Source organism: Dermacentor variabilis, chromosome 2 (genome assembly GCF_050947875.1).
Source record: "Dermacentor variabilis isolate Ectoservices chromosome 2, ASM5094787v1, whole genome shotgun sequence".
NCBI classification, from domain to species: Eukaryota; Metazoa; Arthropoda; class Arachnida; order Ixodida; family Ixodidae; genus Dermacentor; species Dermacentor variabilis.
The window spans coordinates 132674568-132700791 of record NC_134569.1 but is presented as its reverse complement, the minus strand read 5'-3'; the positions used below and the strand labels follow the sequence as shown (position 1 = coordinate 132700791).

At 47.5% G+C, this 26224-nt stretch overlaps 2 protein-coding genes across 3 annotated transcripts in view; one reads left to right on the top strand and one right to left on the bottom strand.

Moving 5' to 3' along the window:
- The first annotated feature begins 2669 nt into the window (after positions 1–2669).
- On the top strand, positions 2670–13918 carry LOC142570983 (uncharacterized). Its single transcript, XM_075679278.1, has 3 exons — positions 2670–3262; positions 5818–6116; positions 12446–13918. Exons 1-3 carry the CDS (start codon positions 2770–2772, stop codon positions 12896–12898), a joined length of 1245 nt encoding a protein of 414 aa, XP_075535393.1. The 5' UTR covers positions 2670–2769; the 3' UTR covers positions 12899–13918.
- A 7365-nt stretch (positions 13919–21283) lies between these two features.
- LOC142572704 (uncharacterized) overlaps positions 21284–26224 on the bottom strand; it is a 29834-nt gene continuing 24893 nt past the window's right edge. For both annotated transcript variants that reach the window (XM_075682005.1, XM_075682006.1), the window contains exons 8-9: positions 25362–25424; positions 21284–21489 (exon numbers count right to left, since the gene is read on the bottom strand). In XM_075682005.1, coding sequence (XP_075538120.1) covers positions 21457–21489; positions 25362–25424 — 96 coding nt within the window. In that variant the 3' untranslated portion in view covers positions 21284–21456. The remainder of the gene's footprint in view (positions 21490–25361; positions 25425–26224) is intronic.

Here is a 26224-nt window from a genome sequence, read left to right as displayed (position 1 = left end):
TTGAGTGGCGGTGTGTTTCAACAGCAATTAGTAAATGTGAACGCGTTGTCTGTACCACTAGGGAAATGTGCTTTCCCAGACGCCGTGTTACCTTACAGCGTCTATAAGAGTCCATTCCATTCAGTGAGTTCTGCATCAGAACTAGATTCAACAAAATATGAAGATGGTTCCCAGAAAATGAGAGAGATTCCAGAAAATCCTTCCGGCGCGCGTTCAGCCAAACCAACCGGTGAAATGCAGGCTGATGCGACGTATGTCAGTTTAACAGAAACCAATGCCAATACTTCGCCTTTAGCCGATGAAGGCGAAGAAATGCCTAATTGCGACGCCACCTTAAACAAAAAAGAAAGAGGCTTTCAGCTGGACGCTGCTGCGTATCAACAAGCACTTCCGGAAGTTGAAGACATTGCACTCATTGAAGCTCAGGACCAATATGGCCACAGTGAGACAGCGTTGTCAACGCAACGCACGGACTTAAAACCAGTTTCCCTGCCTTTCGACGAGATAAAAGTGCATGATGACGACGGTCAGCCGCTGGCGGATTGCGTGTCTCTGTTTTGCACTGAAAACTTGCAAGCGCTGTCTGATGAGCAGGCCAAGTTACGCTCTGCTAACATGTCCCTCCAGGTGGCTTTCGCGCCACTTAAGATTGGAACTCCGGCTCTTGGAACGCCGCCCCTCGCAGCGCCGCCCGTCGAAACATCACCCGCACTAACGCCGATCACCGGAACGTCGATGTCTGAACCGCCAGCGACCAGCGACGGGCAGTATGCTGGCTCAGCACCAGAGGTTAACGAACCGCAAAACGAGTACACAACTCCCTTCAAAACTGTGACTGGTCAAGAGCCGTCTGAAGATCATACGGAACCAGTCTGTGCCACAGAATACATCGGCCAAGCACGTTCTACGGATCACGAGCCTTGTTACTCCGCAGACAAGACCACTCGAAGTGTCCCGGAACCATACGAAACTGGCGTGACCAAATGTGAAGCTACCAATTACTCCGGGCAAGCGCGTCACCAGCTACCACCGTTTTCTTTTACAGAAGACAAACAGCCTTTCAGCGTAACTAGAAAGGATTCGAATACGCTAGGATTTGCTGCCGACTTGCACAAGTGGTTCCGTACTGAAGACACCGCGACGGCCGAATACCCTATCAGCGTACAAGCTGAGACGACTGAAGATGATTCATCTGGGATCGAATTTCCTCCGTGGCCCACTCACTCAGAGAGCGAACCAGAAAAGGCCTTTCATGCTGTTGACTTGCCAGCAGCTGCGCCGGACAAAGAAGGCGCGAAAAAAAACTTGGCAGTTCCGTCCTTGTTACATGAACTGGAAGGAGCATTTGTATTTGATCCGACCGAAAAAGACAATGGTGTCGAGAACACGCGAGAATGTATCCACACGGGCAGCGTCAGCGGAATAGACCAAGGTGCAGTCGCGGCTTCCCTCAACAATATCCCGGCTCTTGCTGAACCTCAGAAAAGCGGTTTAGCAATCGCCGCCGAAATAGATGGAGCGGGCAAGACAAAGATACAAAAGCGAAGGCTCTCGTTCAGCGACGAAGTCACTGCCAGTAACGACGCAGCTTTACGTGAAAAAAATAAGCTACTGGTTGGTTACTCTGACGTCGGTTCCAGAGCAGACGCATTGCCCTCGGAAAATGTTGCTCGTTCTTCAAGAAACCAAGCAACGTACATTTACCTTGCCGGCGCCACGATTCCGGAAGAAGAATATTCCAGGGACAAACACGAGCTGTCAGCTGCACTGGACAGTGACACATCAGCCAAGGCGGGGGACAAGGAATTAAAGCGGCCCTACAATGCGAGGCAAAGTGTACCAGATGACGAGTGGAACAATGACGAGCACAGCGCAGGTAGCGCGTTCCAACACGGTGAATTTTCGGCAAGTACATTTAGGCAATCCGCTCCCAAAGACGTCACCGCAGCGACGAATGCCACGTGGAGCGCAGGGAACAGAGACGACGACTTGCAGCGTCCTGTGTACGTCGAGACGGGTTTCGAGGATGCAAGGCGCCTAGTGAACAAGTCCTGGCTATCCCTGCGCACTGGTAGCGCCGACTACAGCAGCGAGAACGTAGAAAATACTCGCGGCGACGAAACGGCGCTTGGCGACCGTCGCGCGATCGCCACGGAAGTAGGGGACAATACCTGGGAAATCTCGACCAGAGACTTTGAGTCCAATGTCCCAACAGGCGCTGCCACGAGCGATCCTCTGGGCGCAGGAGGTGTCCCCTCAAGCGAGCGAAAGGGTTCGCTAAGCAGCGCCAGTGTAGGATACACCCAGGAATCGCACCCAAATGACGGCAATGTTTCTTCTTACAGTGTAGATGCCTCGGATGACTTGGAAAGCCTGAAGGTGCGCCTCTTCGCAACTAGACGCCGCTCTCAGGTGCCAGGAGACATTCCCGACGACGTGATTAGGAAAAGTGAGCCCACATCAACGCTCAGCGCTTCCCACATTGTGGCTACGGACGCACCGTTTCCGTGGGAGCACACACGCAGCGTTGATTCAGAGACCGGATACGCCCCCGCGATCATACTAAGAGACGACGCCTACCAAATGAGCTTGCCGGGCTCGGCAGTGGCTGAGGGTGCGGCAGACGTAGCCAAGGCCAGCGAAGACGAGGTTCCCAAGGCAGGAAAGGAAACTACGAAATCGGAAAGTGCATTGTCGCCCGCATTCGTAAATGTGTTAAACGCCGAAGAAGGCCCCACGCGACATGGCGAAGAACAGCCCGATGCGGCTATGACGGCACAGGCAGCCCCGATTCAGCTGGAACCTTCCCAACGTGGAGGGAGCGAGACGCCCACGAGTGACGATGAAGAAGGGCGTATGGAGCACCTCTTGAAGAGGGCAGGCGAGGACAGAAAGGACGACGCCTACGACATCAGTCACGAAGTGCCAGACGCTGACGACGAGAGTGCGAAGCTTGTTTCGCACTGCGAAGAGCTGCGATTCGAGAATTTTAGAACGGTTGTGGAACACATGGCGGATCTGTCAGCGCGGAGCGAGACAAATATCGTGTATGAGTCATTCGTTCCCGCTATTGGCAAAGTCAGCGACATGCTCGGTAACGTTTATTATGATACTGCATTCAAAGTCCGCGTCGTGGACGACTATGATTTACCGTCCATCATGTACGACCGCTGGAACGAAGATGCTGTCAGCGTGGCTCCAACGATCAAGACATTTTGGACCTACAGCCCACACAGCTTCTTGATGTCCGTCGACGAGAACGGTACGTATTTTTCTTTTCATTTCTTTTACCGTTTAGTAATGGTTCCCTGGTGAAATGAAACCAATGCATGAAATTCAGCGCTTCGTTTTTGATAATAGCACCCTAAGCGACAAACGCCGAAGCGATATAAGTTAAAACTCACGCGCAAAATTTCAGTAGTAGAACACCACGTTCTTTTTTTGTTTTTATTCTTCTTTATTTAAGAAGCCCGTTTTCCTAGCACTGCCCTCTCGCTCTCATGCAGTAGCTGTATTTTTCTCTTTTGCATGTCGAATGAAAACGCATGTCTGTTAGTATATTAGCACAATATTTACCGTAATTTCTACACTGGCTGGAGCACTCGCATGCGAGATTTCGCGCGCGAGCGCTCTAACTCCGGCAGCAATGTTGGACGGAGGCCAGAGGTGGGAAAGAGGAGAGGCTGCACCTGCTATTAGGTGAGAAAGGCAGAGCACGTGCACGTGTCCCTTTCCCGTTGCTTGTACAGCACGAGCACTCCGAAGAGAGAAAGGACGTAGTATTTCAACTAGAGCCTTCTCGCTGGATTTTTCACGTGCTGCAGTGAACCGAATTTCGTTACGCTATCGTGCGCGATCGTTGAGCCGCCAGCATATTCGACAAGGTCACAGCTGTCCATAGACGCTGAGCTGTCCATATACTACAGGGCCAATCATGCGCAATGTTTTCGCAAGCACAGGATAACACCTCAGCGCCATCCCGCTGTCGCTTTAGGTTGCATAAATCATTCCAAGTTATCTCCACTTGCTCAAGCAAACAGCAGGTTATATGGAGAATTTCGATTAGGCACGTATACGAGCTCATGCTCCTCGAAACATCGGGCGACGTACCTGGCAACGTCCTGGCCACGCGGTTACACGCGGTTAATTTACTCTTTGCAGCTGCATGTTTGTGGCATGTTTGCCAATATGTTCGGTGATAGATAGATAGATAGATAGATAGATAGATAGATAGATAGATAGATAGATAGATAGATAGATAGATAGATAGATAGATAGATAGATAGATAGATAGATAGATAGATAGATAGATAGATAGATAGATAGATAGATAGATAGATAGATAGATAGATAGATAGATAGATAGATAGATAGATAGATAGATAGATAGATAGATAGATAGATAGATAGATAGATAGATAGATAGATAGATAGATAGATAGATAGATAGATAAACTTTATTAAAAGAATAATCAGAAAAACCGCTGATGGTCGGGGCCCCTAGTCCAGGGCTCCGCTGGCTCTTGCCATCTTATCAGCTCTTTATATCAAATTCAGCTGGTCGTCGAGGGCCGAGCTGGACAGCAGTGCCTCCCATTGCTCCCGCGTGGTGTTCGTGTCGGGGTGTTCTATGTTGTGTACTGTGCACTCCCACGTAATGTGGTATAGGGTTGGTGTGGCCCCACACCATGGGCATTCGTCCCTGTAGGCAGTGGGGTGTATCCGATGTAATATGTGTAGGTTCGTGTAAGTGCCTGTCTGGAGCTTACGCCAGGCAGCGGCATCTTCAGTCTTTAGGTTTCGATGGGGTGGTGGATATCGCAAGCGACGCCTTCTGTGGTAGTTCACGATGGCTGAATACTCGAGGTCGACAGGGTCCAGGTCTTCTGCAGCCGGCGTGATGAAGGCAAGGCTGTCATGTTTCGTTCACTCCGAGGATAAGTCAGCCGAAGAATGTAACTATGAACATCGAATAACACGCGTGAACAGAAACGTATTAGCAACTAGATCGTTAAGTTTAGAGGGACACAAAAGAGAAGAAAAAAAACACAATTTGACTTGTATTATTAAATTGCTCCCCAACAATCCGAAAAGTGACGCTCTTACCCATACAGAAGGCTTGAAGAGACGCCGAAACGAAAGACGGGTGCTTGGTGACGCCGCATTGAAATTCCCGCACTGGCTCGATGCGACGTCGTGCATTTTTACTTCGTTTGCGCGGGCTCAGTTAATCTCTTTATTGCTAAAGATGGACTACAGACTGTATTCCTAAAGGAGCCAGAAAGTGAACTTGGTCAGTGCAAGTTAAAAAAAAAAACTTCACTGCGACAACGGCGCAAACACAGAGAGACAAACAAAAATACTTTGATAACCGTGACAATAAACAGACTTACTGACACTGCAGTTGCCGCGCGAAATTCACGAAACTGAAGTTTGGAAGTTTTCACTTCATTTCATGTTCTAGTAATCAGTCTCTGACCGTAAAATTAACGAAATTAATGCCTTGAAGAAATACTCTATTAGCATAAACTGATTTACCGTTTTTTAGTGTCCCTTTAGGCACATGATTCCCGGCAAGCGCATGTTTCTTGAAGTCACACCAAGCGACGCGCAAAAAAGGCCGGTCGTACAAAGCAACTGCTCCCAACAAGTTTCCAACGATATTTAAACCTATCCAGCAGACTTCAACAGCCCGAGCGAGTTCGACAAGTCGGATGGCACCGACGTACGCGCGTGTTTTTACACTTCGCAGTTTGCGGACGCGCACCCGCTGATTCGGCACGTCTCGCAAAAGATCCGCTCTCACCATGCGCGCAGGCACGCACTGCGGCATCATCAGCGCCATCGTGTTCGAGGACGAGCAGACCTTCTGCGCGGCCAACAGCGTCAAGTGCGACTTCCTGGCGAGCGGTGTCAAGCGGCAACTGTGGGACGCACTGCTGAGCGTGCAGCACGGCAAGAACTTGTTCACCGTGGTGCCGGCCGAGCAGGTGAGCGCCTACTACCGCCATCTGGGATTCTACACGTCGGCCAGGGGCCTCATCCTCCACGGAAAGCTGGCGTCAGACACGGACCTCGCGCCGCTCGGTCAATTCCCGCTGCCGGACGGTGTCGAGGTGAGCCGATTCGTAATGGTGACTCGAGTATCCTAATTCGGAAGCAACGGGGGCGCGACTTATGAACGCGTATACCACTACGCGCACGATGTGCGAAACAGCGATGGATTACACTACCGCGGATGTTTGTTATACTTCTGCTCAGTACGTTCTGTCTACGGTCGCGGACTGCTCAGAACTGTGGTGTTAAGCATAGCCAGTCATGCAGCCCCAGGCCGATTCTCAGCAGCGTGATGTGTCATTGTCATACTGATGCGGCAGGAATTATGTCGAGTCCCTGCATATCTAATTCACGTAACGATACTCTGAGCGAAGATTGTACAGATCTTAAAGGGACATAGAGAGCAATGTTAAGCTGCATTTCTAAATGACGCTTCAGCAATAGTAAAACTGCACCACTGTTACCTTGAGGAGGACACCAATTGGTAAGGCGGAAAAGACAAAAACTAAACACGGTTGGCGACGCCGCACCAGCTCGCAATGACTTCATATATTTTTACAGCATGTACTCGTGCCTATATAGTTGATTGTCTACCGCAAGGAATGACTGCATAGCATTTTTACGTAACGGAAGATTCATCCTACCAAGTTTTGAAAACCTTTCCTGCTCCAAAATAGCCCAAGTACGCTTTAGTACTTTGAAATTTGTGACGTGACAATAAAGCACGGGCGCTGAGCTTTCGGAGCAAAATACGAAAAAGAAAGGAAGTTTAGACTTCATCACCTTCTGAAATAATCAAGTATTTCTCGACTTAAAACACTATTGTCAAAGAGTACATTACCGGTGTAAACTGATCCAGCGTTCCTCCATTATAGTGTCCCTTTTCTCGTCTGCTGAAAGCATTGCTCGTGGTCACAGAATTGGTCGGTTTTCAGCGAACAAACTGTGCCTATAACACAGCCAAGTTTGCCGTCGACAAGACTATGGATTTGCTTTTTAGAGCGCAGCTCTTAGGCGCCCGTTCTTGCGGCGAGCGTTCGTTCGAGCCTTCGCTGTGCTCGTTCTTGCGGCGAACCGAGCGAACGAGCACAGCGAAGGATGAAAGAGCGAACGCGGAGCGCAGCGGCGGATGAAAGACGGAAGTAGCGAAGAGAGCGCGAGGAGGACAATGGCGAAGGAGGGTGCAGCGGAACCATGAGGCGTAAAGCGGAGGAGGGTGTGGCAAAAGCGCGAGAAGAAAAGTTTAGTGCCGCGCAAGACGGGCTCTGTGGCGACGATGACTAAGAGATGGCGCCAGAGTAGCGCGCGTAGCCTGTTCATCGATGACGCCACCGTTACCATATATGAAAACAAAGCTCTGCATGAGCGGAAGTCTGCAAGCGGCGGCTGCTGTCAAGTGCGCCCGCGCGTCACCCACGCACTGCCTCTCGCAATCTCCCGATTAGCGAGGCAGTCGCGCCACACTTCGCTCCGTTTGCAACGTGCCGCACGAGACGGATTGTCCGCGACAGCCGATATATCGCGAAATGAAAACACGTATACAGCTGCGCTCAAATTTCGCATTACAGGGTGTCGTAGTCGTCGGAGAATATTTTTTTCTTTCATACGTAAACTGCCGAAAGGTAGCCGGATCGTAATGCGGTGAGATTTATCCGCAGGGACGCGCCGAGCACGGCAATGCTTAGCAGATCGCGCCAAGGCTTTGATCGAGTTTGCCTGTAAGTCTGCACCACACCAGGCTGTTTGCTAATTGAAAATCCTATGGCTACGGAAGAGCTAATGACATTGTTTACGAAATTGAAGTGGCAGCAACCACGGTCGCAAGTAACATGTCGCCGGATGTACTTCACAAATGGTCTGTCCCAACCCCATCTTCTCTCTGGTCGCGCGAGGTGTATAGGGGAGTGCGAGGGTTGGCGGCCTCGCCCATGTGCTAACCCGGTCATATTATTTATTAACATAGCACGCTGTCAAAAAGAGATTACTTATATGCGATAATAATGAGTGCAATTTTGATGTTATTAAATGCATTAACCAAAACATGGCTCTGTAGTACTGTTGAGAACAATGAACTTTTCTTTGTAAAGAAATGCAATGTATTTCGTCATGGCAGACCTGACGAAACGGCGGTGGTGTTCTGATAGCATGCAGTGAATGATCAAATTCAGTGTTCCCCTGTCGTTGTTAGAACCAGGGTGTCAACTGAACCCGAGCAGAAAATCGAACCTGAACAGAAAATCGTACCCGAACCGACAATTTTGGAACTCGCGTGAACACGAACCTAACCTGAACTAAAAGAAGTAATAAATGTTAGCGATTCGGTACGAAACAGTTCAAGCGTATAAGGCGACGACGGACGCTCAACAACTTGCGCGGTTCTTCGAATAACTGCTTCTTCAATCGGCACAACCTACTAGCAGATTGTTACGACTGACGAGTTGCGATGTGGGCGAGAATGGGGATAGCCGGTGGTGCTCTGATAATTACGGCCACCTCGGCAGAGACGCTTGCACTTCTGAAGTCGGCCATGCCAGTTGTGTTCTGCGGTCAAAAGATTGTTTCAGGGGCTCCGCGGTATCAACAATTCTGGTAACGCTCCCAATTCGGCAGTTAGGTCAACTTGCTGTTAAACCAATTAACTATATAAACACGGAAAGCAGAAAAGACAATGTCCTGGAGGAGGGACATCAACGATTTCAGCTACCTGCATGACTTATCGTAACCATAAAAGTGTGTTCGATAATGAATGACGTCACATTCTCAGTGAGCGGTAACGGCGGCTGTAAACTGCACGCGAAATTGCCATTTTTGACGTGCTATGGTTCAGCTCACGTTTGGTGCTCAGCCAAGCAGAGTGCAACACTCTTAGAGTAGTAGAGATTATTCGTGGTGCACAAGGTGTAGCTTTTGATTTCTTTGTCTGCCCTTATACCAGCGTCAGAGTACATGCAGTTGCAGATGCGCAAGAAATATCTACGTTTGGTTCAGCACTAACCGTCCTTGTTCGTCGCTCAGAAGCATAAATGTCCTCACCTGCTTTTGAACAAAGCAGGAAACTGATCGTAATGTCAAATCCTGGCTTCTGTCTTTGCCATAGACTAGAAGTTTGAAGTTGTAATTTATGTAACACAATGTGAATTCATGCTCTCTTCAACGCCATAGATCACAAGACACAGTTCTCTCACTGTCACTCCTATAGTAAAAACTTGAAGCAAAAAGAAATTAACTTATTATGCTGCTGTCAACAAGTAACGAGTGTGGAAGCTACGCAGACTTTACACTGACGCAAGGATTGTCACTATTTACCTGTGTCTTTACCATGTACATGAAAATTCCCCTGTATCTGTGTAATTCATTCGTAAATTCCTGCCTCCTCTTGATGAAACTTGCGCATGCACCATGCGGGCAAGTCGATAGCGCTATTAAACATATCGCCATGGGTCAGGATAAAATGTACTGCGTCGAACTGCTTTGCAAACCAGTTCAGTTTTGCGAACTAGGTCGCGAACCTTTATAAATTCTTATTTCTCCGAACCGGAAATGTACCTGAACGAAATCGAAGTGCGTTAAACCCAAACGAAAACCTAATCAGTATTCTTTTTTCCGGTTCGGCACCCTGGTTAGAACAGCGTTAGAATTAACGTACTGCATAACTGTGAACTTCAAGATAGTATTGGGAACGTGCTATCGATCGCCATCTAACTGTAGTGACGAACTTTCATGACCGCCTCAACGAGGTGACTGTCCTTTTCCCTCTCGTGCCTGTTCTGCTGCTTGGTCATTTTAACTTTAGAAATATTGTGTGGTCAAAGTTATTCCCATATCCTAACCCCACTTCTGCTTAATCTGGTCATTTAATTCGCATTTATAACGAATTCTGACTGAACAACGCATCAATTTTCGAACACCTGTAACGGCCACCACATCATTGCTTTTTGACCTTATCTTAACTACGCTCCCCGATCACTTCTTCGATTACTCCCATTGCAGGCCTTAACGATCACACGGTAGTTTACGCTACACTCTCGCTGGCAGTTTCTAGGGTACGTAAACGATTCAAAACAATTTAAGATTACAGCAAGGCCGACTTCAATGCCATTAACACTAACCTGTCCTCGTTTTACAACGGAAGCTATATATGACTAACCTGTCGTAGTTTTCTCGGCGTCCGGCAACTGCAACGGACTTAGCGATTTCTAACAAACCCATACGGGTGCAGTGCGGCGGTGCAGATGTCTAAATGCGAAAGAGATTAGAACGCTCGCTGTGAACAATAGCGTGACGTCAAGGTTATCGCAGTATATAAGCAGGAGAGGTATCGGCGCTAGAAACAGCTGCGTTATCGATGGGGCGAACACGTATAGTTCGTACACCCGAAGAACAACATGCGTACGAGGATCGCCGGAGAGAACAGTAACGAGAATGTAAACGGTGCCGGCGCGAAACGACCACCAACGAAGAACGTTGGTGGTCGTTTGGTGGTTGGCGGGCACCTCCGAACGAGCAACGACGCCAGACTGGTAACGCAAAAAATGACACCCATTTCACTCTGTGAAGATGGAATGACAGAGAAAGCACTTTGCTTTTCGTTTGACAGCTTTGACTGTCGCCAGCTTTCGCTGCCATTCCATCTTCACAAAGTGGAATGGTTGTCATTTTTCATGTTACTTTCTACGTGAACACCTTAACCGAACAGTCGAAGAGAACTGGATCCTGTTCGAAAAGAATGGTTTAGAATTAACGCTCAAACACATTCCCCATTATAAAACTTTACTCGAGCAAAAATGCCCCGTGATATAATAGACATTTGAACCGTCTTTTTAGCAACAGGAAAAGGCTTTTTTTATGGTGCTCGCACATATCGGTCAGCTGCAAGTTGGCTTAATTACAAAACTGCCAATTCTACTTATCATGCCGAAATAAAGCAAAGTTCAAATTTCTTAACCACACGCTACCGGACGTGCTGAAAGATAACTGAAAGCAATTTTAGAACACTGTGCGAAACGACAAATATAAAGCAAAATCACTTTTAGCAGTTGAAAATTTGGTTCCTGATCAGCTGTGCGCTACAATAAACTAAACATTTATGAAAATATTATCTGATCTATCAAGTAAAAATTGTCGCCTCCGCTCGCATCATCATTCTTACCTTTGTGCCAATGAACTACATAGTCGTTACATCGGAGGGCGTCCGCGCTATTATTAAGGGGCTCAGTACATCATCGTCTAGCAAGGTACTGACGGAACAATTTTAAGTTTCTAAAGAAAAAGAATTGTAAATTTCTTTGTTCGGCACATGTTTTCTACAGACGTTCAACAAATGTGGAAAGCATCGCTCGTGTCGTCCGTACTTTTCTTTTTCTACGTCTGGAGCCATCTTTTCCCGCTCTAAATCATGAACCGCCACGCTGCATTAGCCGACCGTGCCAGCTGCTGCTGCGGCGGTGTCCTCTCGCAGCGCTCTAGCCATCAGGACACAATATTTTCGCACGCATACTTCTCTCGTGCTCGTGTCAACTATCGCTCTTTAGGGCGATCGGCGCTTGCGTCGCGTCGCGTATAGCACGTGCACGAAAACACGTGATCGCGCGCGCCCCAGTTTTCGTCAGACCACAGACGCAGGAAGGAAACGCGCGAATAACAGTAAAGCGTTTGCCACTGCCGTTCGCGTCCAACTTGTTGCTGCACCCACCCCACCTCGCCGTTCTTCCCTCTCGACAAACGTCAAATATCTCCTTCGTACACGTGACATCCTTGCACTGACGTCTCACAGTATACTAAACAGCTTCGGCGAACCAGTAATCAGATCGCGGCTTTGACCACGTACAGCATTCCAGTAGATACTTAATTTTTTGGCAACTTTTTGGCAACATCAATATGGAATTCACTGCGGCCCTCCATTAAATCATCTCCTTCTATTCAATTATTTAAGAGGAAACTTCGTCACCACTCGTTGGGAAAGTGATGGCTTTGTTTATTTTGCGCTTCTCTATGTGGAATAGTATGTTCTCTATGTATATTATGTCTGTTATGTGTATTATATGTCTATTATATTCTCTGTGTGGATCTGCCTTTCGTGTTTATACTTTATTGTCATTACCGTGACCTAATGCTTTTTAATGTAATGCTTTTAATGCTTTTTTGTTTTCATAGGATGGCTATTGCTGGTAACCGCATCAAGTGTACTTTTTCTATGTATTTATTGTTGGAAGTCTCTCCCCAGTCTTTGACTATGGGGCTTCCTAGAGTTACTTTTTCTGTACAAAATTTCTATCGCATCAATAAACTGAAACTGAAAAAAAAAAAAAAAAAGAAGTCCGCCGCGACAAGAAGTGTCGCCAGCCCACTTTGAACGCGTATTAACGCGCAACAACGCGCCTTCTCGCAGATCGTCAAGTTCAAGAAGCAGATGTACGCGTCGCTGCTGAGCTTCGACAAAAGCACGCTCGGATTCGGCCGCAAGCGGTTCTGGAGGATGACGCTGCGCGAGGGCCCCATCTCGTTCCGCGTGGCGCTCCGAGGCGGCGGGGTCGGCGGCGGCGGCGCGGGGCGAGTGTGCGGCTACGCGGGCCTCCAGAACGACACGCGCGGCGTGCCCGTCGTGCGCTGGCTGGTGGCCGCCGACGAGCGCGTGGCCGTCCGCCTGCTGCACAACCTGCTGGCCGGCTCGTTCACGTTCCGCCAGCGCGGCGCCTGGATGGCGCTGTACGCGCGCAGCCACGCGTCGGCCGCGCTCCTTCGGCACCTGGACACCAGCGGCTTCCAGCCGTGGATGCTCGTGTTCAACCGGCGGGAGCCGTTCCTCCAGTACAGGAACATAGCGGTGCTCACCTACATATGAACGGCGCCCGCGTCGATTCCGACTTTTCGCTGATGTTACGCATGCGCGGGGAGATTTTCGTTTTTATTTGTTATTCGTTATGGGCAATGAAACCACTGTATGCAAGAATTCTTTGGTGCGCTGCTGCTCTCGATTGCACGTGTACGCGCCAACTGTTAACAGCGATATATCATTGTACGTACGCGGGAGAGAGCGCGGTGTTAATTATTTCACGATCCAGCACATGTTACAAGGCCGCAAGAAAGCGTATTTGGAACGCCTTAACCGAATCTTAGCCCAACTATAGGTTAAGGTTAGCGCAGCAAGGCAGCAACACTTTCACGCTTAAATGCCGAACGTCAGATGCACTTGTTGACACTTGCAAGTAGCGCCGGTTAATTTAGTTACAAACGCAGAAACGACGTTTTCTTTGTATGCGTGATCGAATATCTGGGCGGTTTCGCAAATAAAATTGACACAGTGCGCAGCGGATAATTACGAGCCAACAATACGCATATTCTAAAAATAAATGTAAGTTAATTTTACATTACTCTACGGTGCGCAATGTTAAAGGGCTCGGGAATTTAAGTGAAATTTAAAGACATTTATTGGATGTAATAGATGCTTTGCATTCTTAGCAATGTAGAGCAAAAGTGTAAGACCGTGTGTTTAGTTCTTGAATAGATTACATGAAAAATATATATTATGTAACGATAATACACTAAATGTAATTTCTCAGCGTTATGATTCTCAGTGGTTACTCATGCACTTTCTGTAATGCTGATAAACATCTAACGCATAAACTGGCTGTGCAAAAAAGCATGGGTAGGAAGAGGTTAGTATTGTCATCAGCCCGGAATATTTCATTGGCTACGTATGAGCGCAATACCTGAAATGCTTTTCGGGAGGTGATGAAACGTTGAGTGTATGCCGGTAGTGTTCAAATTGTACGTTACGCCCGAATCGTGTTGATTAAAGCTCCCGGATACCACAGATGCTATGTAGCTTGAACGGCCATAAGTGTGGATTTAATGAAGTCAAATAAAGTGCAATCCGAAGGAAAACTGCTGGTCATATTACAAACAAGTGTATGCACCCTGTCATGTCCGAACAGACGAACTATAAGTCTCGCGAATGGAGTGACACACGCACGCACGCACGCACGCACGCACGCGCACACACACACACACACACACACACACACATACACACGCACACACACACACACACACACACACGCACACACACACACACTGTTGGATCTGGAGGACAATCCCAATTGCTGTCCCCTAGATATTGGACCTTGCCGTTGGGTGCGGGAGCTGGCCGGGGTTGAGGAGGACGTCGGGATGAAAAACTGGAGGTTTATTTACATTATTTACACTGAGAGTACAGATAAATTAACAGTCATAAAGTCATTACGGGCCGGCAGCAACTCGGACGCTGCGCCCGTGGCAAGAAGCTCGAAAGAGATGAATGAAGGAATGCTCTCTTGCTGCTCCCGGTCTCTGGCTTTTAACCCCTTCGGTGTCTCGAAGTCACGTCCCGTTCGGCCATTTGGCGAGCCCGCTCAGGTGGCATCATTTTCGGCCAATGGTAGGCGCCCGTGCGAAAGTAAGTCGCACCCGCCGCAGAGGGTCGCTTCATTGGTCTCCACCTGTCCGAGGGAGTACTTCTCTGCGGTATTGCCTTCCTAGTCTGCAGCTGCCATCACAAAGGCGGACGAGGGGGATTGCTCCCAGGGCTTCACGGAGCATTACGGCCGTCGTTGCCCCGCGTCTTGCAAGCGCCGTCACAATAGGCGGATGGGGGGAGACGGTTTGTCTTCGAGCGATCTTTCAGAGCTGCAAAGCAGCTTCGCTCGGGACCCAGGTTACCTGGAATCGCGGCGGGCTCCGCTTTCACTTTCAGGAAGAGTCAAGCAGTGGGGACAATAGCTCCCCATGTGGCGCACGAGGTGGGGGACGTCAACTTGCTCGGACGTGCTGCGCCTCGGGCACGTGGTGGTATATATATATATATATATATATATATATATATATATATATATATATATATATATATATATATACGAGGGTGAATCAATAAGTATGTGCCCCTATTTTTTTATTCGCCAAAATAAGGTACATACACTATTTTTCCACATAGTCTCCACACCGGCTCGGACCATTTGTCCCATCGCAGCACTAAACTTGAGATGCCCCTGTGGCAAAATTCGTTCGGCTGGCTGTGGAACCACCGTCGGACTTCACGGCCTTTTGCGAACTCGCAACATCACCCACAACACCACCTAACACTTCTCAAAAAGAGGCACCTTTCCCCCATATGTGAGCTGTGCTTCCCTGTGTATTTCGATGGGCGTTCTTCCCTTGCTCCATAAAAAACGAATATCACTTCGTTGCTCGTGCGCCGTGGAAGCGTGAAGCACAATCGCCATTTCCGGATGGATGGATGGATGGATGGATGGATGGATGGATGGATGGATGTTGTGAGCGTCCCCTTTGGAAAGGGGCGGTGGGTTGCGCCACCAAGCTCTTGCTATTATACTGCCTAATGTCCTACCTAGGTTAAACAATAAAAAAAAAAACACTATGAACTCGCACAATCAAATTTTCTGATCGCCTATTGCGAACTGTGCTTTTGTACGTCTCCCTTTTCTGTCGTTTCCCTACTTGTATTCCACCAATCCTCCAATCGCCTCTTACTAATCCCTACTGCGGACATGTTTACTTTTCCACTGCTCTCGCTGAACCCAAGGGTTTCAAGGAGGCCAGTGGGGCCTAAATCGGCCGCTGGGTAGACGTCTTCACATTCTAATAAAACATGCTCCATAGTTTCCCTAGCTTTACTGCAGCAAGCATATGCTTATTCTTCCTTCTTATATCTCGCTTTATAGGTGCGTGTTCTAAGGCATCCCGATCTCGCTTCGAAAAGTAATGAGCTTCCCTTTCAGTTATCATAAATTGTTTCTTTCCTGATTTCGTTTTTTTTTCATCTTAAGTAGTTAATCATGGCAGGTTTCTTTTCCATTGCCGTCACCCATGAGATTATTTCGGCCTCTCTGATTTTCCGCTTGACGTTCTTTGTTGCTGTGTTGCCCACACTACAGGACGCATACTTGCTGGTAAGCTTCCTAGTCCTTTTCCTCCACTGTGAATCAATGTGTTTCCAGTACAGATACATCAACACTCTCCCCAGCCCATTTACTTTCTTCTATATTGCTCAGTCGTTCTTCATATTCAATACTTTCTCAATACTCAATAATTTCCAACAACTGACAGCAGCGCCGTGCCGCGGAGCTACCGGCAGGTAAGGCCAGGCCGGTCCAAAAAAAAGTCCACCGTTCGGAATGTATATGTTGACTTCGCATTCACAGCCCTAATTTGGCTAAAAAAATAGGTGCGAGAACTTTCTGATCCGCCCTCGTATATATATATATATATATATATATATATATATATATATATATATATATATATAATGACGCCTGACGTGGCAAACGAATGCATATACTATGTAGGCATGTAGAAATGCCGACGGAAAGAAAAAAAAAACTATTTTACAGGACATCTTGGCGATCGTACTGTGGCGGGAGATGGTATGTGCGCACGTGTATAATTAAGGAATGCGTACCATATATGTCCTGTCACAGTGGCCCCCATTTGCACTTTTACTACTCCTCACCGCATAATATTTCTGTACTGCGGCGAAGCTGACTTAAGAGAGCCGGTTCTTAGACTACGCACATTCGACCTTTGCCTACACGCGTACTCCTCAACGCATGTTTCCAGACGAAGTGAAGTGAGTTAATCCTATAGGGGGGGGAGGAGGACTTATGGAGTCGCCATCTGTCGGAAGCGCCTCCCTTGCGTAGTATGAGGGATCACGCGGCGCGCTCCTCATAGGTTTGGCTTACGGAGCTTAATAAAAACACCACGCGGCAGCCCTCCTGTGCATTTCTGTAAGTACCCTCAAAACGAGGGAAGTTCTTTACTGTCAAAATAATAATCTTGGGCAAACTGAAAGCGCAGCATCGTTTACAGAGGCTATCTTTTTACCGAATATGTACAGGGAACGCCACTGCACGCGGTCGCCGCGATGGAGTCTCTCGAACCCCGCTTCTCGCGGGAAAGGTAGGCAAACGCTGGGAGCAAACTATGTGAAATATGTTCTTATAGCGGGCTGTATGTATAACCGAATGGAGCATAACAGAATGGAGCCTTAATGCAGCGGTCGCACGGGTTCGTAGCGACCGACTGCGCGTCTGCATGCATGTCCGCGCACAATGTTTTGCTTTCGCTGCGAGCGCGTTTTCGCACCGTGCCCTGAGCTTTAGGCCGCAGCATATGAGCCTTTGACAGTCCACAAGCAACCATTGTTGCGTAGACATTATCAGAGCTGTTCAAAGACAATCTCGTTCTAACGAGGGACTTCTACGCCTACGGCGACTGTGATGTGCCGTCGCGACAATTCAATATTTATTTTTCTTATAAATTCTTGGAAGAGCGTGCCAACTCACCGCAGATTCATACGGCAACTGAAATGTGGGAGGCCAAGCTTTCCTCTGATGACCTGGACGACCAGCGCAGTTTCGTCGCCTTAGCCAAGGAGGCAGCCCAAGCCAGAGGGTTTTTTGGAATAAGGAATCCTCCCACCTAGGGTGAGCCGGGTTCTGACTCGGTTTACCGTTTCAGAAAATAAAGGTTTAGTTCTCTGTCTCTCTCTAAATTCTTGGACGTTTCAATATTATTTCTAAAGTTGCGTCGCACTGTATGCAGTCAGCGGGCGATTTCACGCTGCTTCTTTTTCGTAACCCAGTGCGTTAATTAATAACACAAACATACCAATGCCATATGTCTATATTCAATGTGCGTCTTACCACTCCCTTTCCATTCCAGTGAACTTGCCAGTATCTAGCATCAACATGTACATAGACCAAACCGTCGTGACATTAGCCGGTCAGGGAGCGCGGGCGAACGTCTCATTGTGCGTTTTCTGCTACTTACCGAACATCGCAGTCCCGACGCCGTAGCAGAAATAGTCCTCGCGTCTGTGCTTGCTGCATACCCGAGTTGTAGCCGATGGCTGTTTGCCGGTTCCAAGTTTCGCGAGCCAAGCTTCACGCAGCTTCTTGTCCTGCGGCTACGTGTGAATAAGGCTGACACTGCACTCCGTTGCGTACGTCTGGCGCTGCGGCATCGAGCAGTAGCCTACCATGCTGCACGCCTTCAAAGGCAGCCACTACCTATTACAGTGATTTCAAATGTTATCAAGCAGACACCCAAGGCGGGAAAGCCTCGCCACTTAATCAAAACCGCAGCGCAGCTGGGACCGTAAGCTTTCGTTTTCAGCTCGCTTCGGCGCTTCCGAAGCAGCCGGCGCGGCCGCTGTGTCCACGTGATCCCTCATGCCACGTCACGCCTACGGTGGCGCCAGCTTTTCCAGTGGTAGAGCTCACCCCCAATACTGGGTGCGCACAAAAGACGGATTTAAATCCGACTTGAGCAAGTTACCTCGCGCATAAAGCCAACGACGCGGCGGTTAGGGCCCTTAAGGCAGAGCAGCCACAACGTCGACGTCAACAGAAACATCAGGGCCGCACATTTCAGCTTCGCTGGTTTCCTATATATAAAGGGTGCATGGGCGTTGTTCTTTATTATTTTATGAATATTACTTTGTTTTCTTAAGTCGCTTAGGGGCAGTTTTTTGGGAGATTTATGGCCAGGTCCGTACAAGGGAATAATTGGTCGAAATTCAGGAGTCTTCCGGATAAATCAGGAGAGTTGGCCGGTATGGATGGCTCACCGCTGACCCAGAGTGCCACAATCAACCCTTGGCAGGTAGGTATAAGATAAAAGTAATGGAATCTATTTTGATTGCTATAGCAATTATATGGACACTCCAGGCACATTTCTGCCGTCGTCGCCACGATGTTGCGTATAAAGTGCAGAGGCGATAACATCGTCGCCTAGCGCCATATGTGCGAATGAAAGCTTACGAGGATCAGCTGACGATGGCGGCTCAACCTCGCGTGCGCAAGGGAGGAAAGCGGGTTGGAACTGCGCCGTCTTCCGTCACGAGCAAAGCACCGGGGGAGGGATTCTACTATACGGCGGCTGCTGGGTATGGCGCGGCCTATCTTGAAAGCTACCTGCGATTGGAATAGACTGCGAGTGCCGATATCTTCGAGTGCACTGTTCTCACCCCTTATTTCGCGTTGAAGAGAGGCAGCACGAAGGTCAATTCGCTCGCTGCTGCTGCCGCGCTTCCTCACTCCAGCGTTTTAACAGCGAGCTTTCGCGGTCATCGAGTAATGTGTTCATGTTTGCTTGGGCGCCCGCGTCACACCATACTTGTTGATTGGGTTAGCAAGCGAATGCTTACAAGTTTATACAGCCGACAGTATTATTTTTACTTCTTATAGCTCTCTACTCATTTGCTATCAATCGATACACCATCCGGGCGAAACTGCGACTTACTTCCAAATCTGCCATTAGCCGTTCGTTATGAGTAAAAATGGATCAGGGCTCGCCCATATGGGCATACAAACAGGTCGGAATTGTTTTACGTTATACCGACCCTGGGGACAGAGACGCCCACCCGCTGAAACCGCTGTAACGCGCACCTCCCCAATATCTAGTTCGCTCGCAGAGCCCTCAGCCTACTTTGTTTTGCGCCTCAGCTGGAGATCGCCGCACCGCTTGGCCCACTCGTACTCTAGTACACTCTAAATGCAGCCGCCTTGGTCGTGCCGATAGCAGCGACAACAGTTCAGAGTAGACGCACGCTCGCCGGCCACTTGCCGGAAGCGCCGAAAAGTCCAGTGTTATAAGCGCGGAAATTCTGTGCAGGAGGCACCGACGTGCGGTGTGCGACATTTTAACGGCGCGCTCGTTTTCGGAGAACGAATCTGCTCGCTGGTCGGGGGCCACTCCCGGAGCAGACATGCCGAAGCCATTCCGACACAGCATGGCACAATTTGTCTTTGTGTGTGTTAGGCGCAATTTAGTGCAGGAAGTTGCATTTGTATCAAAATGGCACAACTGGCGCAGGAGTCCCACCCCTGCCACTGTCATGCGCGATTGTTTGCCATATCGGGGGGCATAGCGTTTCCTATATTGAGTATTACGTGACAAATACAGTGGTCTGAACACCCCCAAGTGTGGCACATACATGTACAGTCGCAATCAAAAATACGCGGCCCACGGCTACGGGCGCAGGAGCGGCTGCGGGTCCACACCGCGGCGCTGCTATTTCCATCGGGCGCCTGCTTTGAGGCTGCACCGAGTGACGCCAATCTTCGCCCTCACTCTCGTGCGGCCAAGTCACGCGCTTGATTAATTTCAAGTTCGGCGTTCGGCTATTTCGCAGCTGGTGGTCAGTGCACAGGAGGGCGCTTTTATTTTGCTTCGTTTGCCGTGCTGCTGTAGTTCTTGGCACGGCGGCGGCGGACAGCTGCCGGGCACGGCTGGCAGATTCGGACGGTTTCTGCAAAGTGAGCCTAGAAACGCTTTCGCCTTAAACGAGAATGGAACATTAGTCAGGACGGGCGTTGACACCAACAAAGTGGTGAGCCTTTGCTTGCTACTCCTATGCACCAATGCCTTGCCATGGCGTCTTTCGTTGAGAGCCTCCATGCACGTGCGCCGTCCGTTCAAACGCCAAGCACGGAAGCGCGGCATAGACGGGCGCGAGGCGCACGTAAACATGAAATGTGAAACCAAATTGGACTCTGCCAGGTATACGTTACGTGCGTTTAGCCGAACGGCCGAATGCGAGCTGGCGCGGGGAGGAAGGCAAGCGCACACTGACGAACACTCTTTCCAACTGACCGTCAGCTGCGAAACAGCCGAACGCCGAACTTGAAATTTCTCAAGCGCGTGACTTGGCCGCACGAGCGGCACGAGTGTGAGGGCGATGACTGGCGTCACTCGGTGCACCCTCAAAGCAGGCGCCCGATGGAGATAGCAGCGCCGCTGTGTGGCCCCGCACCCGCTCCTGCACCCGGAGCCGTGGGCCACGTATTTTTGATTGCGGCTGTACATTAGTGTGTAGCTTCCCAAGGGTACTACTACGAATGAGACATGGCTGGTTTGTATACAGCTTCTGGGGTATAGCTGTTCCAGGTACCATACTAAACAGGCTTTGTGCAATCTGCTTTAGTGCAAGAACAGGTATGGAGCAGTATTACAGAACACAAGAACTCATTTCGGAGTTCACAGGAACTTAGCATTAACGTATCTATCTCGAGTGCTAAATGCAAATTACATTTGGCAAATAAACTCTGGCGAGACAGACCACTGTGTTTTCAATGGGATTATTCACTATGTTGGACCTTAATTAACATACACCTTCGCAAAGGAAGCCTCCAAAGGTTGGTTGGACAGCAGTCTCCAACGACAAATATACAAGCAGAATTTTTATTAAATGATATGAATAATTTATTAACTTTGTAACAATAAACACAATGATGTTGATGAGGGTCGGTGAACATTGAATTAAACCTCCAGCAGCTCGTGGAGGGCAGTCATCCATTTTGTGGCTGCATCAGCTCTCTGAAGCAGCAAAAAATGTTGAGTCTAGGTGGTGATTGTCTTTGCCTTCTTTGAAACCTGGAGGAGACAAAGATCAGAATATTCTCCATAAGCATCACAAGACTAGCAAAACATCATGAGGCTTCATTCACATATCAAATGTAGGCATAAATCATGTTAGACAAATCGCAATAGATGTCACACAAATGCAATAATGGACTGTAATAACATCCTATTTAAAGGGACACCAAAGTGAAAAATTATTTCTTCTGCATCAGTAAACTACTGTTCTACAACACCAAAAACACCACTCTTACAACTATAAGACGTTTGGCAAGCCAGAAAAAGCGCAAGAACAAAATACGGGTGGCGACGCCTACTTAAGTTCCCGCACCTGGGGGCTGTGACGTCTTGAATTTTGATGGCATCTTCTAGGGCCTACTAATTATATACAGCGGTACAGATTGACTACATTGCGTTCTAAACAAACCAAATATTAAACATGGCAAGCTTCGGGAACCTTTATTCAGCCAACGCGGCCCAAATGCGAAAACATACTTTGGAATCCCTGACGTCACGCTGACGTACCGGCGCTGGGGTTTCGGTGCGAAATTCAAATACTGATACTTGGACCTTCACTTTCTCATCTAATAAACAAACTATTTTTTTGAAATGACTGCCTGAAGGGTTCTCAAACAATGCTTCATTAGTCTGATTTATTGTTTCGCTTTAGCGTCCCTTTAAGTAAAAATTTTAGGAATTAGATTGTCAAAAGATTGTTCCAAATGTCCAACTTCACAAGCCCATAGCATAGCTTGTAGAAAAAAACTGAAGCATAAAATTCCCTCTACTGCACTCATACATGTTTGTAGAATCGCCAACGAAACTAGTTTAAAAAGAACTGTACAGCAAATCTTTTAAGAAGATTTTCAAAAATTTAACGACAAATTTCAAATAAGAATAAAATGGTAATATTGCATAAAAAACAATTTTCAATACAAATACGTAATGTCTGACATTTATGTAACCTTAAGTGAAATAATAAGGATGTGTGGTTCAAGCATGACTCTTCCTTTAAATGAACTGCTACGCACATTTAATGATATTGTATCAGTAACTTCTGAATAGTGCAGAAAAGCAGACAATGGAAATGACAGTAATATGTAGCTATAAGGTGGCCACACATTACCTATTGTGTCACAACTATTTTTCTTTTTTTTGCTGCCAGGTGACATTAAAATTAGCAAAATAAGCATTGCTATAAAGTGCAACAGAACTTTCTTCTTCTGGGGAAAAAAATATGATAAATGCCTCTGCGAAAATATATAAATCAAACTTCATAACTTAAATGAGGTGTTTTCAACTTTGCCTGTTAAGACGCATAAACCAGGAGATTTTATGAACTGAGAATATACTTAAATCACTATACAGTAAAACACTGCTAGTACGTTCTTCAAGGGACTGTAAAAATAATGCAACAACCAGGAAAACATAACAGCACGGAAGGCTGTAAATCGGCACAGCAACGTCAGAAACGGCTCTGAACTGCTACCAGTAAGCTTACCTGTCAGCACTCATATTCTGAACGTGGAGAACATGTGCATGAATGCATAATTAGGGGACACATACGATGTTACGCGACAGTGGCAGCTTTCTACTCTGTGTGCTTCACTTAAACAGCTCTATTGTGGTGATGCAGATTAAAGAGGACCAGCGATTATGCAACACACTTAAAGACCCTTGCTGGCCCCATAGTTAACGTAGCCCTGCACTCAGCAGATCTGGCCACGGAGGAAGGCTGAGTTTTCAACCAATGCGCACTTCTTCGGGCGCTTCGCCAACTGCTCTGAGCATGTTTTATCCCAACATGCTTGTGCAGTGCCTGGCTTATGCAACTTTGGTCGCTTATTTCAACGTACTGGTACTTGTTGCAACGTAGACATTGACTGTCCCTGTAGCAACGTGCGACAGCAAATTTCCCTTTGCCCCACTAGATTTACCCGAAGACACCCTGCGGCAACATTACGGAATGGTGACGTGTCAAATGGGAACATAACAGTACAGTGGTTGTGCCCATACGTTAGCGGATGTGCTGCATAATACCGACAACATTTGGAGATTCATCTGTGCAGGTGCTGCCCACTGTAGGTGACCTGCTTGCAGAAGTTGCTGCTCTTGAAGAAGAGCCTTTGCTGCATGGCTCAAAAGGAATTGACAGTTCCTTACAGACTGTACATGAGAAAAGAATGTTCCAGCATGCTGGAGAGTGCGATTCGCGGTACACGGTATGCTAAATCTTTCCTATAAAGCGTGATTGGCACTTGCAATGCAGTATTATATTTGCATTTCTTTGGCCGGCTTTGGTTTCTTAAACTGATGTTCTTTTGAACCCTTCCATACACAAATGTATATTATAGACATTTTTTTTTATCAGATTATACGACACTCAAACTACGTTTTCGTGTGGTATGGAGAAAGTATAGTCAAAGTTCCGCTGTAGATGGAGTGGGATTTAGATAGGGACCGCAAAAATGTGACATAGCAGCTGAGAAAACGCAACAGTGAGGAACATATCTATGGGGTTCTATGGTACTATACTTTGAGCGCACCTACTGTCTAAACAGGAGTATAAGTGGTTTTGCTTTTAAAATATTTTATGGGAAACTCCCCCCTTGTCTTACACAGTGGTCTATCGCACAACTTCAATTGCCGTATGGCCACGTCGGACCAGAAAAAAAATTTAAAAATAATTTTTAAAAATGTAAAAAGCACACACAGTGTCGCGATTCTTTTGTTGCCGTTTCAAACACACAAACATTATGCAAATGTGCTTGACTACTGTACCAGGGCGCAAGATGAAAACCTCTGCTCCACTTCAGTACTGCATTCAAAAACTACGTGAGAGAATACATGGAAGCGAATGGGAGCATGGCAGCACTGTTCCATTTTAGTGTCTTCGAGAACAGAATGTCATATGGTCAACTTTCACTGAAAAGTTCATTCCACAGGCTGTTCATATGCTGTTCACTGTTCATACTGTTACGCTAGTCATGCTGAATGAGAAGATACAGTAGTGGAATTTCTTTGCGAACATCATAGAGTTCTTCCTGTGGCAGCAGATCATGCTGATCACAAAGGCCGTCAAGCACGCTCAAAGTGCATCTCTTGAAGAAACAGAAGGGTTTCTTTCTTCAGTGGAAGAGTTACTCACAAAAAAAAGCAGGTGAGCATTTAGTGCTCTGTAATCAGACTGCAGTGGATGAATGACTACCGAAGAACAACTACCTATTGGGACAAATAGGCAACATGGAAGAGGCCTCTCACCGGCCACCGCAGCCTGTAAACAAGGTGCATTGACCTGAAGCTGCTATTGATGGGAGACCATCACTTTAAGGACTGGGCTTGCAAGCAATGCAATGAGTGAATGGCTAGGAGCAAACCCAAGGATGCCTACGCTGCAGTGATCACCAAGCCTGCACCGTAGTTGCCCATGTCATTCACTGCTCGATGACGGTGTTGATTGCTGCCACATGACAAATGCTTTGGGCATTACCAATGATGATGTGTAACAATCACGACTGGCAGTCATCCTCGGATGAGAATCCCAACAGTTTAGACGAGTCACATACACAGTGTTTGCCCAACAACGAATGAATGAGCAAACAAAATGTGTCATGTAGTAACTGTTTTGCAGACCCTTTCGCATTTCTTTAACCATAGCAAAATGGCGTGACCTGTATTCCAACTTATATGGTAAGTGCAGCTTCTTGCCCTGTGCAATAAGAAAATTGGAACTACATGCAAATGCTTCTCTTAACATTTCCAAAAGCCATCTTGGGTTGGCCTTTGAACTGTGGTTGCGTCCTGCAAACAGAACCTATCTGAAATCACTCTGCCAAGAAAAAAAAAAGAAAAAGAAAAGAGCTCCGGAACTGCAGTACTCCACTCACATCTGGCGCTGGTGTGGAGTTGAACCGTTGCTTCCTCTTTAGAAGTCGCTCCTTCTCTTCCAACTGTTAGAACCAAGGAGAGTCGACAAAACAGATTAATGGAAAATGTGTCCAATCAACACTGCCACATCAGAGTTAACGGTATTAATTATTCCACAATTACCCCACATTCCCTGAACAGTGGTCAAAGGGATCAATTGCATAGAACTGCCTAGTATGGTTTAGTTTAGTTTCAGTCCCTGGGTACACAGAATTGCCTCATATGGTTCAGTCTAAATTCAATCCCGCGGCATAGATATGGTAATGATTCAGATCTGTTAGTAACACCACTCTTCTGACGGTTGCATGTAGTACCGTGGCACAACAACGCCACAACCACAGGACGAAAAAAAATGGTAAATTAAAAGCATCACTACAAAAGTAAAAGAAAAACCTGAGGTTCTAACAGCCTTTATACAGTACGACAAATGTTTTCGGTACCATGAGCCAGCCACAAAAAACAGGGGCGGGACTGCCCAAAGTAATTTCGGAGCAATTTTTAGAGCAAGCAAAGTTCCATTTTGGAGCAGTTTGCAGCAGAGAAAATTGCATTTTGGAGCAGCTTGGAGGATACTAATTTTGGAGCAACCAAGAGCAGATAAAATTTTAAACTGAAGCAGTTTAGAGCAGGCCAATCTGAATTTTGGAGCAATAATGGAATACGGCAGCGCACTTTGAAACCATGACGGAACACAGAATAAGCCAACACGAGTGCTGTACTGCAACTGTATTAACCGTCATAAATTGAATTTTGAAGCAGATTACCCCGATAATTAAACCTTCTAGTGCATGAAAATGTTGGTAATCTAGTGCTTGTAGATTTT